We start from the raw sequence: 13480 nt of genomic DNA, 5'->3' as shown, positions 1-13480 counted from the left end.
AGTCTCCCACTGTTTCTAACTGCAAGTTTCCTCCCATGTCAAAAAATCGCAATAATCTGGGCCTGTTAGTTCTTTGGTACTAGGTCTAAATTATATTTTCTGTGTCTGTAGGTAGATAACACCCTTTCTGTGAAAGTTCTGCAGCTTGTGTGGTAATAAATAAACAAAGTGAAGATTCATATTCTGGTTCTTCTTGTTCAAAGTCACTCGTAGGTTTGTGGCTGTCATACCTTCTGAACAACATTGACCTGCTACGGAAGTTTTTTTTTTTGCGAGCAAAGAGAGGATTTTATTAGCTAGCCACAGGCGAATTACAATCGGCATTCAGGAAGGACCAAATGCACATAGGCGCCTGTCCTGACCAAGCTGCAGAATGTTTATATCGTCTAGCTAAAAAAGCTAATTCATTAGCAACTTGATTGCGTTCTCTCTTTACTTGGGAGCACTTCCAATCTGTCATCAGCCGAGTCAGTCCTCTTGCCTCCTCTATGATTGGGCCAACCTCTGACCTGTTCGCCGCTTGACTCTTGAGGGAAGATATAATTCTTATGCAGTCTGATTCAACAATTATCTAAGGAAGTTTTGGTTGCACCAAAAATGCTAGCAATTGCTAATGCCCACGGTATAACATAGGAGTATGAATGAAAAGTAAAGTCTTTCGGCATAAGTAAAAGCAGCTTGTCAACTTATATTGCTTTAAACAAAAAAAAGCTTTGAACAAATGACAAGTTTGGAACTCAAACAGGAGGAAAGAATTGCCGTTAAATTGATAGCATTCTTGCAGAGAGCTCTCAACATTGGTCACGTTGAGATCGAGAATCCAGCTTTTATGTTTGGTTCTCTTGTTGAATGCAGAGAACTTGCTTCACCATGCCCACTCGTCCATAATTATTTTTAGCTCACAAGCACATAGAAATTCAGCCTGGCTCTTTTCTTGCCTGATGCATGAATTTGTAGTACCCTCTACTTATGAAGCAGGAGCGCGGATATATTTCAGTTCCTCATGCCTCCCAATCCTATATGGCTAGAGCCATAAGCCATGGCCATTCCCGTCTGTCTCCTCTTCCCATGTGCTCATCCTCTACTGCTTAGCACGCCCTTTGGGCCTCTTTCTTGCCTTTTATAGTGGCAGTATGTCATATTTAATCACCCAATCGTGTGGTCCCTAATTTAAGAAAAGAACAGGCACTCTGCAGTTGGTGTAGTCATCTCAACTCATATAATGCACTACATATTGTACTCCGATCCAGCTAGTCATCATGGCAGTGCCTGTGTATTGTAGGACTGGGTTCATTTGCAGCGTTGTTAGCTCAGTTAGGCACTTTGCATACGTATGCCTCGGCTTCAACTTCGTGTAGCTAGGATAGGGAAAAATACTCGTTTGGCAAACTAGCATAAAGCAGAGGACCGATCGAAATGTCACATAATTCTACTTCAAAAAGAAAATCAATCATTCTCATGACGAATGCAAGTTGTATAAACTGTGCATTGGATGAACTGCAGTTTACTTGTGCCTAGTCCACATATATGCTAAAAATTATGAAAATTGACTATCATCTTGTAGCTGAAGCGTGCTGCCGGCACCAACAATAGAACAACAATTCAAGAAATGAATAACAATACTTACAGTGCACTTTCACCATGCCAGAGTAACATTGTTTTGATGAGCTGTTTGAGCTTAATTTGGATTTAGAACAAATTTAACACAAACCTAAAACCAAGATAATTCGAGCTAAGTTCTGATATTAATTTATTAATCCATATAATAATCGATGTCCTTTAGTCGCAAAAAAAATATATCGAAGTCCTTCTAAGATCTATAGATGCTACCTTGAACTTGTACTCTTCAGTTTTGAATTTTACCAAGTCCACTCATGCCACTGCCAGAAAGCAGAGTGTGCTGCGTTGTAGTCACCCCCTGTTTTTCTAACTGCAAATTTCCTCCCACAGCAAAATTGCAATGAGCTGGGCCTATTTTTTCTGCTGGAGCTCTGCAGTTTATAAGGTAGTAAACAAAGTGTAAACTTCATATTCTGGTTCTTCCAGTTCAGAGTCAAAGATGCACTAACGAATGGTCCTTTCCTCTAGTTTCGGCAGCGAGTTCATATCCCTATGCTTCATGTACGGCTTGAGGCTGGAAACTGTTTTAGTAGAACAAGCCTACACAGGTTAGAATTTTAAGAGACATAAACATTAGATATTAGATATTACTATATAATACGTTCTTCATTCCAAATTGTAAGTCATTTTCACATAAGACTAGGTTCACAAGCACATAAGTTAACTAAAGTTCACAGCCACAGAATGACAAAAGTTCACCACATGATTTCATAGCAGTTCATAACCACAGGAGTTACTAGCGCATAAAGCCACAACCACATGGCTAAGACGTACCAAAGCTGTTCAAGAAGACATCCTTAAGGAGCAGCATGTGCATTTCCTGTTGCTTCTTGAACTCCTCAAGCTCCCTTTGAGTCTTTGCCCACGCTTGCTCTACAACATCAAGCTTCTTCTTCAGTTCTTCTACTTCTTGGCGGAGATCAGCTGAACCTTGCTTTTCAGACGCAAGTTCTTGTTGAAGCACGCTCTCTGTCGATGTCTTTGTTTTCGTGGAACTTGTCGGTATACCAACATTCTTCAAAATTGTGTTGGAGCTGTTACGGGAGAGGACCTCAGAAACAACCTCAACACTAGACATTGGTGCCTGCCCATCAGCAAAAGGTTGTGTTCGCATAGTTTCCATAGTGGACTGCAAACCTTGCTTTTCAACACCAACTTCTTGTTGAAGCACGCTCTCAGTCGATGTCTCTGTTTTCGTGGAGCTTGTCGGTATACCAACATTCTTCAAAAATGTCGTGGTGCTTCTATGGGAGAGGACCTTAGAAATAACCTCAACACTAGACATTGGTGCCTGCCCATCAGCAACGGGTTGTGTTCGCATAGTTTCCATAGTAGACTACAAAATCCAAGGATTAAACATTAGCATAGTGATAGTGGAAGAAGACTGGATTTCCAATGAATAAACAAGCACAGAACAAAGATACTATGATTAACCCAAACTAAGTAATGCATGGATTTTCCTGATTCCAACTGTTCGCGTGACTACAACGATGTAGGTTTCCATCTTTGAGCATAAATAATTGCATATAACCATAAAAAAGAGAGTTCAAAGTTGGTCTAATTCCCAAAGGTTGCATCATGATATATTAAGTAGCACGTATTATAGAAATATAGGCAATATATTTTATGTAAAAAGGCACATGCGATTACTTGTTACTATCCAATACCTTTAAACTTTAGAGTGAAGAAAAATGGTATATTTAAGATGCAAAACAGGTATAGCCAGTGAAACATGATATTTATAGGTTCAGTCAATGAGCTATCCATTTGTTGTGTTTTTCTTGATGCTGATACTGCTTTTATGCCATGAGGGACCAAAAAGAAGCATAAGTGGTTATTATGGTCCCTCATAGTCAATGAGTTACCCAACATGTATTGTAAATAGTTATTATTGCTACTCTTTGATGCTGCTACTGCTACTGTCTACTGCTAATGACAAAATCTGAGCATGGCCAAAAGAATCAAGCTGAAAAATAAAAATTCCATATGCCGATCACATGAGCTGATTGCAAGGAAAGCAAATGAACATATGAAGGGACTTACAATTGCTTCTCTTGCCATGTCACTCAGGCCCTTTTTGCTGCTGGTATGGCAGTCCTTGAAGACTTCCACTGCATCAAGTTCTTCACCGAGTTCTGGATCCTTGTTCTTGTTGTTCTCCTTCTATTTGAGTATGGAAGTTGCACAGCAATGAGGTTCTAACTTCTCAAACTATTACACAAAAACAGTGGCTATTGAATATAAAAGTAATGACAAAAGACAACCATCACTTACAAATGAGTGCAAATGTGCAACATAGCTGCGAGATCCTGTAGCCTGATGGTATTTGACTTTACTGCGGCTCCTCTTGTTCTTCGCACAGATTGCCTACAAGAGTTATTTGTGTTAGAAAACAGCACAAGTAGAAAATAGAAAGACTATGAGATAAGGTAGCACATACCTTGTTCTTGTCACTTGACCACGTTTCGACAAGTTCACACCACTGTGCATCAGTCATGTAAGGAACAGGAGAGGTCGTTCTGATCTCATTAGTAGGGACGCCATTGAAGTAAGCTTGCTTCAACCTGTGCCGTATCTGTCGTACCCCAGACTTGAATATACTGACACATGCTTTCTTTGTTGGCTTATCATTGGTGTTAATGCCCAACCTCCCCTGGCAGTGTGAATGCAAATCATTACTAAGCTACACAAGGGCATATCAGAGTTGAATGTAACAAAAAGGGTGTAGATAGATACTTACAGCTAGCTTGCCCATAAAGTTGTCAAAATGTTCAGTCTGTTTCTTGTATTGTTTCCAATCTGCGAAGATAGGAACTTGAGACCTAAGGATTACACCAGCCTCCGATGCAAACTTGGCAGCTTGCACTGGTTCATGTGGCCTTCTGTTCCCTTTGGCAACAAAGATGGGAAGCTTAAATCCATTGGTTGCAGCTGTAGGTTTCCTCAGAACTCTTCGCCAAGGTACTAAATAGTTTTCATTCAATCAGATTGTTAGAAATCATCAAATAGTGTACCAAACAGTGAGAAAAGCTTGATGGTCATATAACTATAACAAACCTTCATCTGTAGACTTGGTCTGCTGATTGGTCTGCTCTTCACCTTGTTCACGTTCATCATCACCTTGTGCATCATCTGGATATGACTGGTCCATCAGAGGTCTAGCAGGCCTATTCGCACCATTGTTTTCAGGAAATTTTTCCTGCGCGTTATCTTTAGCTTGGGCTGATGTATGTTGCCTTTTAGACTCAGTTGAAACTCCAGGAGACACCTCTATTGGTGCACTTGGCCTCACTCTCTTGGCTTGCCTTTCTCCAGGAGCCATGTTGGCGCTGCTTTCTGCCCTTTTGGCACAGACTTTCCTAACTCTAGTTTGCACAGGGGGCTGTTATCGGAAAATACAGAGCAGTAAGCATGTGTACTAGTTAGCCAAGTATGTACACAGCATTGCTCTCTATGACCCCCCACCCCCACACCAGTCAAGACAGAAGAAGCACCTGAATTTCTAGGGGTACTGGCTCATCTTCAAAATCTGTATCATCACCTCCCTGAACCACCTCTTCAGCTTCAGGCAGATATTCGGATGAATCAGAACCTTCACACATCTTCTATTATTTTCCTTGTTATTAATTTCCGCTGAACAGGCAAGGTAAAGCAACCAATAGCATGAGCATTAGCACATTGTGGAAGCAAAAAACAACGTTGTTAGTCTGAAACAAGAGTATGATTAATTCATGCTTGCACAGGAAAGCTCAAAAAGCATTTTCACTTACAGGTTGGAAGCAGGAACTAGCAAGTATGTATTAAAATAATCTAACTAACACACTTATAAAAAGCCTGCAACAGCTACTACCATGATAAGAGCTAACAAGTCTCCATTGACAGCACAGTACAGAGCACAAACCAATGTCACATCGCACACATTTCGTAGCTGTAGACTTGGGGGGGGGTGGCGGGGGGATGCATAAACTGTCTCACATAGACATTGAACAAGACAGTCACACTTCCTCACATAAACATTGCAAGACAGTTCGGTACCTTTGCTAAATCCATCCTGCCTTCTGTACTACAGAATTCACCATCAGACCATCTTACTAATTCAGAGCATGCGTAATATCAGAGCGCTAAGTTCAACTATTAGAGCAGCAACACAATAACTCAAGAGTTGTATTATATTGTACCAAGATTTGAAGGAAGTGTCTAAATTTAAAAGGCTAGAACAGATTCAGTCATTGCTCTAGTAAACCATATGACACACTGCTCCAAGGTGGATTTAAAGTAAATCTTTAAACACTTTCACAGATAGGTCAAATAGGCATTGAGTTCCTAAAGCAAAAGGTAAATCTTGGATACGAAAACTGATTCCTCAGACAGTTGCCACTTAGTCATTCATGTTCATCACTGTGTCAGAACAGAAAGAGTAAATAAATATTGAGTTCAAAGATGGGGGGCAAAATGTTGGAAAGAACATCACCCATTTAAGTATCATACTTTCTATATTGTCCTTCAGTGAAAGGATGGCGACGGCTTGCCTCTTGAGACCTTGCTGGCAGCCCGTCAACTGGCACCTCAACACAAGTGAGGGCTGCAACTTGATGATCCTCAGAAGAGAGCTATAGAGAACAAATATTTAGTGGTGGTCTTATCTCAAACAAAAGGCAAGAAAACAGAAGGGCACTTGACCCAAGTACAATTTTATACATCTCATATTTCAAGTAACATAGGTAGTAAGTGCGGCAGGAGGAATAGTAAATTTTAGATAACATAAATTAAACATGAATTGTAGAATTATGATCATGTGAAGCTACCACTAGTGGGGGTATATTTCAGTTGCACATAATGATGTACTAGATAACTTTACAAATTTTGCTAGCTTACACAAAGAAATCAAGTATTGTACTATGCAACTAAATTTCCATGCCATTAAATATTTCGAGGAAGTTAACAATGTTGGTTTCATAAGGTTTTTTGTGCAACGGTAAATCAGTTATGTATTTAACAATCTACACACATCAACCATTATGGAAATATAGACAACAGTTGCATGGCATGAACATTTTTGACATAAAGAGAACAAGGTTATGAACCAAACAGGGCTGGTCTCATGTCATTTGGGACTGTGATTATTTATCAATAAATTTTACAAGTTTCTGCATAGACAATTATACTCTCAAATTAGTTAGCTTGTCCTGTTTTCAATCCACGACTTCACGCCTTCGACTTCACTCTCAAATTAGTTCCTGCATGGACGCCTGGGATGCATGCCTGGCCCAGGCAACCTTTTCCAGCCCCAAACCAAACAGGCCCTTTAATCCAGTTCCCCCAATTCTATTCTTCCTACATGTATAATACCACATAATAATAGTAATTGCATAATATATAACAGATATAACACATAATTGAGCACACATATCCATAGAATCTCTGCTGCTTAAAAAATATGTGAGGTTCCTGTCCTCACCCATCGCATGGTCATCCACCCCTTGCTCCAGTTTCAGCACCCTCTCCATCGCACATAGAAGGGAGACTGGCGCACTCCCTTTTCAAAATTTTACCACGCCCCAGTCCCGGTTCCAGGCTCGATGCCCTAGTTCCAGCCACCAGTCGCCGCACTCAGTCCAGTGCGGCTGACATCCAGTTATGTGCCACCAGTCGTCATCGGTGAGTCCACGACCGAGTCAGCAGCCAGAACCTGGCAAGGACCAACTGCCGCCCCAACCCGCCCTCTGCAGTCTCATCCACGCTCTCACCTCATCGGGCCTCGCCGCTCGCTCCGACCGCAATTCACTCCAACTCTATCGTCTGTTGCCCCGACGACTTGCAACCACCACGGTGTTCCTGTCCCTCTCAAGTCTCCCCTCCATCCATCTCCCCGGCCACTCCCTGCCCCGCTCACTCTGCCACGCTGCGACGCCCCCTCCTCCGATCTTCCATGGTCGTAGTCTCCTCCCGCTACTGTGATCACACGCAAGACAGTCCTCCTATGCCGCCACCGTCCTCACCAGCGCCAAGTTCACCACCACGCAGCGATTGGATCTCCACCGCCAAGCCGCCATGTCCGCCCCGGCCATCCCAACAAAGTCGTCCTCCAGAGTCATAACACCGAGCCTCTCTACGCCACCATCGTCGAGAGATCCGATGAGCACCTCCTCCTCGTGCACCCCAGCATGGCTTACCCGTGCAACGGCCCTAGCTCCTTCCCCTCCTCCTCGGCCCCTTTCTCACCACTGGCTGCTGCTGCGCTGGAGTACCATGGTTGATGCGTGTGCCATGGTTGTGTCCTGAATCCTCATTCAGGCATATGTCTATCCTTTCGCCTACCAGATGCTTTGTGAACAATCTGCTGCTGCCCAGGAGTTTGGTCTAACTGCGATGAAATATTCGTTGTTGTGTGCTACTCATGTTTGTGAAGTGGAAGCACTGATCTTCTACTTGTGCGTTGCTTCTACAGTTTTGTTTGTGTTCTGATGTCAATAAGTTCTGCAATTTTGCTGCTTAACATATTGGATGATAAATGGAAGCACACGTGCTGGGTCATAATGTTTGCTGGAAGAAAGATGAATACCTTGTATTAATAAATGAAGAGCAGGCAATCTCTTTTTAGTCCTATTACTACTTTTTTCCAACTGTACATATAAGCTGATGATTGAAGATTGTGTCCTTTGGAACTGCTATTTGGTGTGTTGTCTCTGTTCCAATTGTAATCTCAAAACCCGCTGTTGGAGAAGTTTTACTGAAAGAGTGTTGTCCGTAGGTAGTTTATCTATTGCGGAAGTGCTCTTATATAAAATTTAATTATATCTCCAGATAATGTTGTGTATGACTATAAAACAAGAGATCTTTTACAATGGTTGGAAAAGTACCTGGGTACCTCCAGGTTATTTCATTTTTTTTCTATTTTCTAAGTAATTAATTGAGAAATATATTGTAGAGGGCATTTTAGTAATTGAGGGCTAGGCTGAAGGGCTCGGCAGGTTAGTGGTCACAGCCAAAGTCATCAGCCGCCGCCCGCTTACGGTTTACAAATTCATTCATATGAATATGCAAAGCAGGAAGCACAATAGCACAACACATCTCGATCTAAACTTCTAGATGGGGAGCAAAGAGCGGTGGTAGCTAGAAGACAATCTTGGCACTGGGCAGTACATGGCGCCAGCAGCTGGCAGAGATGTATGGCAGTATTGCAGCGGGTGAAGGCCACCGGAGCAGACTGCAGAATTGAGGGAGGCAGGGAAGCGAGGACAAGAACCAGACCACCGCTCGCCTGCGTGAAGTGGTTTTGCACGACCAAGACACAGGAAGACTAATCACGATTACTGTTAAATGATTAACAGCCACCGTACATATTGATTACTGTTAAAGATATAATACCTATTTTTCTAGGAAAAGGATTTCTGTTTCATTTCAGTTTTAGCAACTCATCTTGCCTTTCGTGTTGATCTGATGCGGGGAATAGCTGGATGGATCCATGATCGTTGGGGCCATTTTAAATCACGTTCAGTCTTCTCCCTAGATCATAACACTTAGAAGCGATGGATTACAGACCTTTTGCCCACTTTCAAGTGACAAAAGAATTACTTTTGAGGGTACAAATAATTTCTATTTCAATGCATAAACAAACATTGCGCTGGTTCGATGATATATTCTTTAATTGATTCTATGATTGCATCATCAAGATAAATTGCCCCTGCATTATCAAGATAAATGAATCATACTGTGGATTCCAGACGATCTCTTCTACCAATGATTCAGCAGTGGATGCAACCAATGTTTTCAAGGCGTCGCTTTGTCGTCGCTTAAGCGCCGGCGCTCCACGCGGGACGCCGCAGCAGACGACTCGCCTTAGATCCATATGGCGTCCGCCTTATGACCGTGGCATCCAAAAATCGTCGATTTGGCGTCCGATTCGCCCAAATCGTGCGTGGCGGGCGCCATATGCGGGAGAATCGGCAGGAGAAAAACGAAAGAGGGCGAGCACGAGGAAGAAAATGTCGCGCGCAGAGGGAGCGGGCGCGCAGGAGAAACAGAGCAGGTGCGCGGGAGACCAACCAGTGAGCGGGAGAGCGATAGAGGAATAGGAAGCCGCAGCACGCTCGCCCGCGCCGCTGCATCCCCTCCGCTGCCGTGGGAAGTTGACGCCTACCCGCCCGCAGCCGAGCCATGCGGCCGTGTCCTCTTCCCCCTCAAGAACAACTTCCCCCTCTGGTCAAGTTTCGCGAGGAGCAGCCGCCTGCCAATCGGCGCTGGCCTGCAGGAGAGAGGGAAGCAAGAGACGGAGAGAGGGATTTGGGAGAGTGTTGCGGCGGTGCTAAGCAGCTGAGTTGCGGCGGCGCTGAGGAGAGAGGGATTAGAGAGAGATGAAGACGTGAGCTCCACATGGGCTGCCTGGTGGGCTGGGCCAGACCACTTACTCCTCCCCTGCTCTTTTTTCGTTTTTCCTTTTCTTTTTTCTTCACCATTTGCTGCTCTGAGCTGTTGTTTTAAACTTTTCTTAAGTTGTTAAGGTGTCGCCTCGCCTTACGCCTTACTCGCTTAAGCGTAAGGCGGTAGTCAGTCGCCACGCCTCGCCTTACCGCCTTAAAAACATTGGATGCAACTCAATTTTACGGGAGGCAAGGGCTTCCGTAAATTGTGCAACAAACACATGAAGTCGAACTAGAGAAATCTTATGAATCAACATTCTATTGTTATCCAAATTAAATGAACTTTTATGATAGTACAGAACATAGTCTTATGAAGGGTATGGTTTTTAAACTTACAATTTTTTTATTTTATATTTCCTTTTGCAAAATGTACCTACTCTTCTGCTGCTTTAGGTCTTCGTAGCATACTCACAAGTTCCACTATTTTATTTTACTGATCACAATTGATGTGGAAGAAATTTACGTGTTTAATTGGAGTGCCTTCAATTTTCTGCATGAAATGGCTCCAAGTTGGAAGTTGAATAAGGGCAGTGAAATTTGTGCCAGGAGAGTTGAGGGCACTAGAAAATTGCATTATAGCTTGACCACACATTGTGGTTTTGTAATATATCACAATTGGGATTCAGGAAAGCCACTACCTTAGTTTATTAAACATCTCAACTATGATGAAGTGTCTAGGTTTAATTAGATATTTTCACTATGGTGAAATGAAATGTTTTGCCCGGAGCAACAAACGGCGCACTCAACTAGTTGAGCTAAGAATTAGTGGTACCAGTTCTTTTTGTCTTTATGTTTGACTTAAAATTAAAGTCCAGTGATTTAAAACCAGTAAATCACACTCAAGCAATGCTCAATGCCTTTGCAATGTTTCACAAGTATTCACAAATGGCAATCGACAATACTATACTACATTGAAATAGAATGCCAATTAAGCAAATTAGCTTACAAATTGGGTTCACAGTCGGTGGCTTGCTGAACACTCCAGTCGGTCAGACCTTCTCATGCCTCGGTCACTCGGTGCCACTGCAGGTTGCAGAAGTGCGCTGCTGCAGGCATAGGCTCTGGCGTCCAGTCGCTCACTCAGCAGCCCGAGCAGCCGGCCGCCGGCCACCTGCGGCGCGGCCGCCTAAGACGAGCTGCCGGCTGGGGGACAGCGCCACGGGCCGCCCACGTGCCCACTGTCCAGCGCAGGCGCAGCGCCCCGGCCGCAGCCGCCACCCGGCCGAAGTCCGCCTAGCCGGCGCCCTTCAACCGCCCACACCCAGTGCCCTCGCCTGGCTCTGCGCGCGTCGGAGGGCGTACACGCCACCGCCCGCTAGGGTTTGGTTGGGATTTTGGATAGAGAGGGCCAGGGGAGGGAGAAGCAGAAGCTGGCCGGCGTGAAGACCCCGAGGAGTAAGGATGGCAACGGGATGTAGCCATCGGTATCGCCGGAACGTTTTTTTTTTTCCGCTAGGGACAATTTATCCTGTCTCAGATTCTTGTCTATTCTGTACCCGACAGATACTACATACTCGATAAATAAGAACACTTAAGTCATAGCTTTATAATCGGAGACATTTTTTCTTCACCCAGGTATAAGTGTCGGAGTCTCGGAGATGTCGAAGAGAAAGAGTGAGATTGCGAGGAGGACGAGCAAAGATGGTAGAGAGACCGAACTGAGGAAGCGAGGGGCACGGACGCTTGTGAGGCAGGCGTGTTTGTGCTGCTGGTGAAGATGGTGAGGAAAAATTAAAATATGATTCCTAGAACACACAAACTATATATAAGATTGTTCCGATTTGGACCAAAATACTTATGTTGAGCTTCTTTAGACCTAATATTCGCATGATAGCTTAAATAGTCGGATTTTCCAATAGGTAACGGGGACAGGTAAACAGAAAACGTTCCCGTACCCACTATACTCATCGGAAATAGATTCTTACCCATTTAGATACCCATGAGTAGAGATACGATCTCAACCCATCTTCCAATGCATCAAATACCGGTCGGCTATCGCGTACGGATCCGTTGCCATCTTTGCCGAGGAGAGCGATGCGCTTGAGTGCCAAGTGCGATACCAGCGACCGCCGACCGGCCAGGAGGAGAAACATTGGGCCATTGGACCTTGTTGGGCCATCCATCGAGGTAGCCGGACTGCCGGAGCCCGGAGGGAGACGGACAGCGTGCGGAACTCTGCAAGCTCATTTGGCTGCTAAGGAAATTAATTAATAAAAAAACGAACTAATAATAATTAAAGATACTCCTATTGATGAACATTTTTATGTGAATAAGGAGATATTAAATAACTACTAACATTTAAGGAAATAGGATATATTTATGACATAAAAGAAAAGGTTCAATCAGCTGTATAAGGAAAACTAATCAATTATAAGAACCGTGCGGACCCGCCTGCACTCCGTTTCGCACACCGACGTGGGGACCCACGCCGTCCGGACGTCGCCCGTGCCTCCTGACCCCACAGGAGACTGCTCGTACCCCTCTACTTCCCCCATTCGGACGCCTGTTGTGGCAGGTGAGTCCCCAATAGCAACACCCGATCTGTTATTGAAACATCGAGATAAAAATTTGCAACATATGTGAGAAGATAGATGAAACACTTGAAACATGCGTTTAAAACACTTGAAACAAAGCATCTAAAACATTTGTAAAAACACCTGAAAAAGACATTGAAAAATATATGCAACATCCAGATAAAACATTTGCAATGTACGTGTGAAACATATGCAACATCCAGATACAACACAATATAACATACATTAAAACAGATAAAATATTTAGAACAGAAGCTTGCAACATACGTGCACAATCATTGCAACAAAATATGAAACATCCCGATCTACTTTTGCAACATCCGTATGAAACACTTGCAACATACCTGTCACAGAACCGACTAATTTATAAGAGCACAAGTACAAAAACAATCGCCGAAACAATCAAATTCTCGCACTTGAGCCCATATAAACCCGGTAGTCAACTGAAATCTCGAAGGATTTCAAACCAACTTGCATACAACCAAGATCACAGTAATCCAACATAACATATCATCCGTTACAACATTTCACAGACGGTTTGCAAATAGATTACATCACCCCAGAGTCATCGTTATTACAAAACAAGTGTTGTAAAGTACGCGGAAGCAAATAGTTTGACTTACACAACCGAGTTCAAATACAAATACTGGTTTGCTGATCACAACCCGCAAAAGCATTCAGATAAGAGAAACAGAGATCATGCCCATGATCTTCATCACCCGTCGGGTAGAGACAATACTTACAGAATCCTTTATATAGAGAGGGAATAAACTCTGAGTACGAGAATGTACTCAGCTAGACTTACCCGTCGGAAACCAAAACAAATGACACCAAGGATTATGCATAGCTTAATTTAGTGGATCTGGCTGACATTTTCTTTTTGCGAAAAAACATAAGTAATAATGA

At 43.4% G+C, this 13480-nt stretch overlaps 1 protein-coding gene across 5 annotated transcripts; it reads right to left on the bottom strand.

Moving 5' to 3' along the window:
• Window positions 1–1676: 1676 nt before the first annotated feature.
• LOC136496510 (uncharacterized) lies at window positions 1677–11485 on the bottom strand. Of its 5 annotated transcripts, XM_066492207.1 has the most exons (11): window positions 10987–11485; window positions 6109–6230; window positions 5656–6018; window positions 5115–5253; window positions 4678–5002; window positions 4361–4584; window positions 4061–4273; window positions 3895–3987; window positions 3664–3783; window positions 2395–2956; window positions 1677–2141 (listed from the first exon to the last, which is right to left on the bottom strand). In XM_066492207.1, exons 4-11 carry the CDS (start codon window positions 5220–5222, stop codon window positions 2065–2067), a joined length of 1722 nt encoding a protein of 573 aa, XP_066348304.1. In that variant the 5' UTR covers window positions 5223–5253; window positions 5656–6018; window positions 6109–6230; window positions 10987–11485; the 3' UTR covers window positions 1677–2064. The 5 variants fall into 5 exon arrangements, with proteins under 5 accessions (XP_066348304.1, XP_066348303.1, XP_066348305.1 ...); XM_066492206.1 differs by lacking the exon at window positions 5656–6018; XM_066492209.1 differs by lacking the exon at window positions 5656–6018 and having other exon boundaries at window positions 2027–2160.
• Between the last annotated feature and the right edge of the window lie 1995 nt (window positions 11486–13480).

This window comes from Miscanthus floridulus, chromosome 12, assembly GCF_019320115.1.
Source record: "Miscanthus floridulus cultivar M001 chromosome 12, ASM1932011v1, whole genome shotgun sequence".
NCBI lineage: Eukaryota > Viridiplantae > Streptophyta > Magnoliopsida > Poales > Poaceae > Miscanthus > Miscanthus floridulus.
This window is presented reverse-complemented; position numbering and strand designations above follow the sequence as displayed.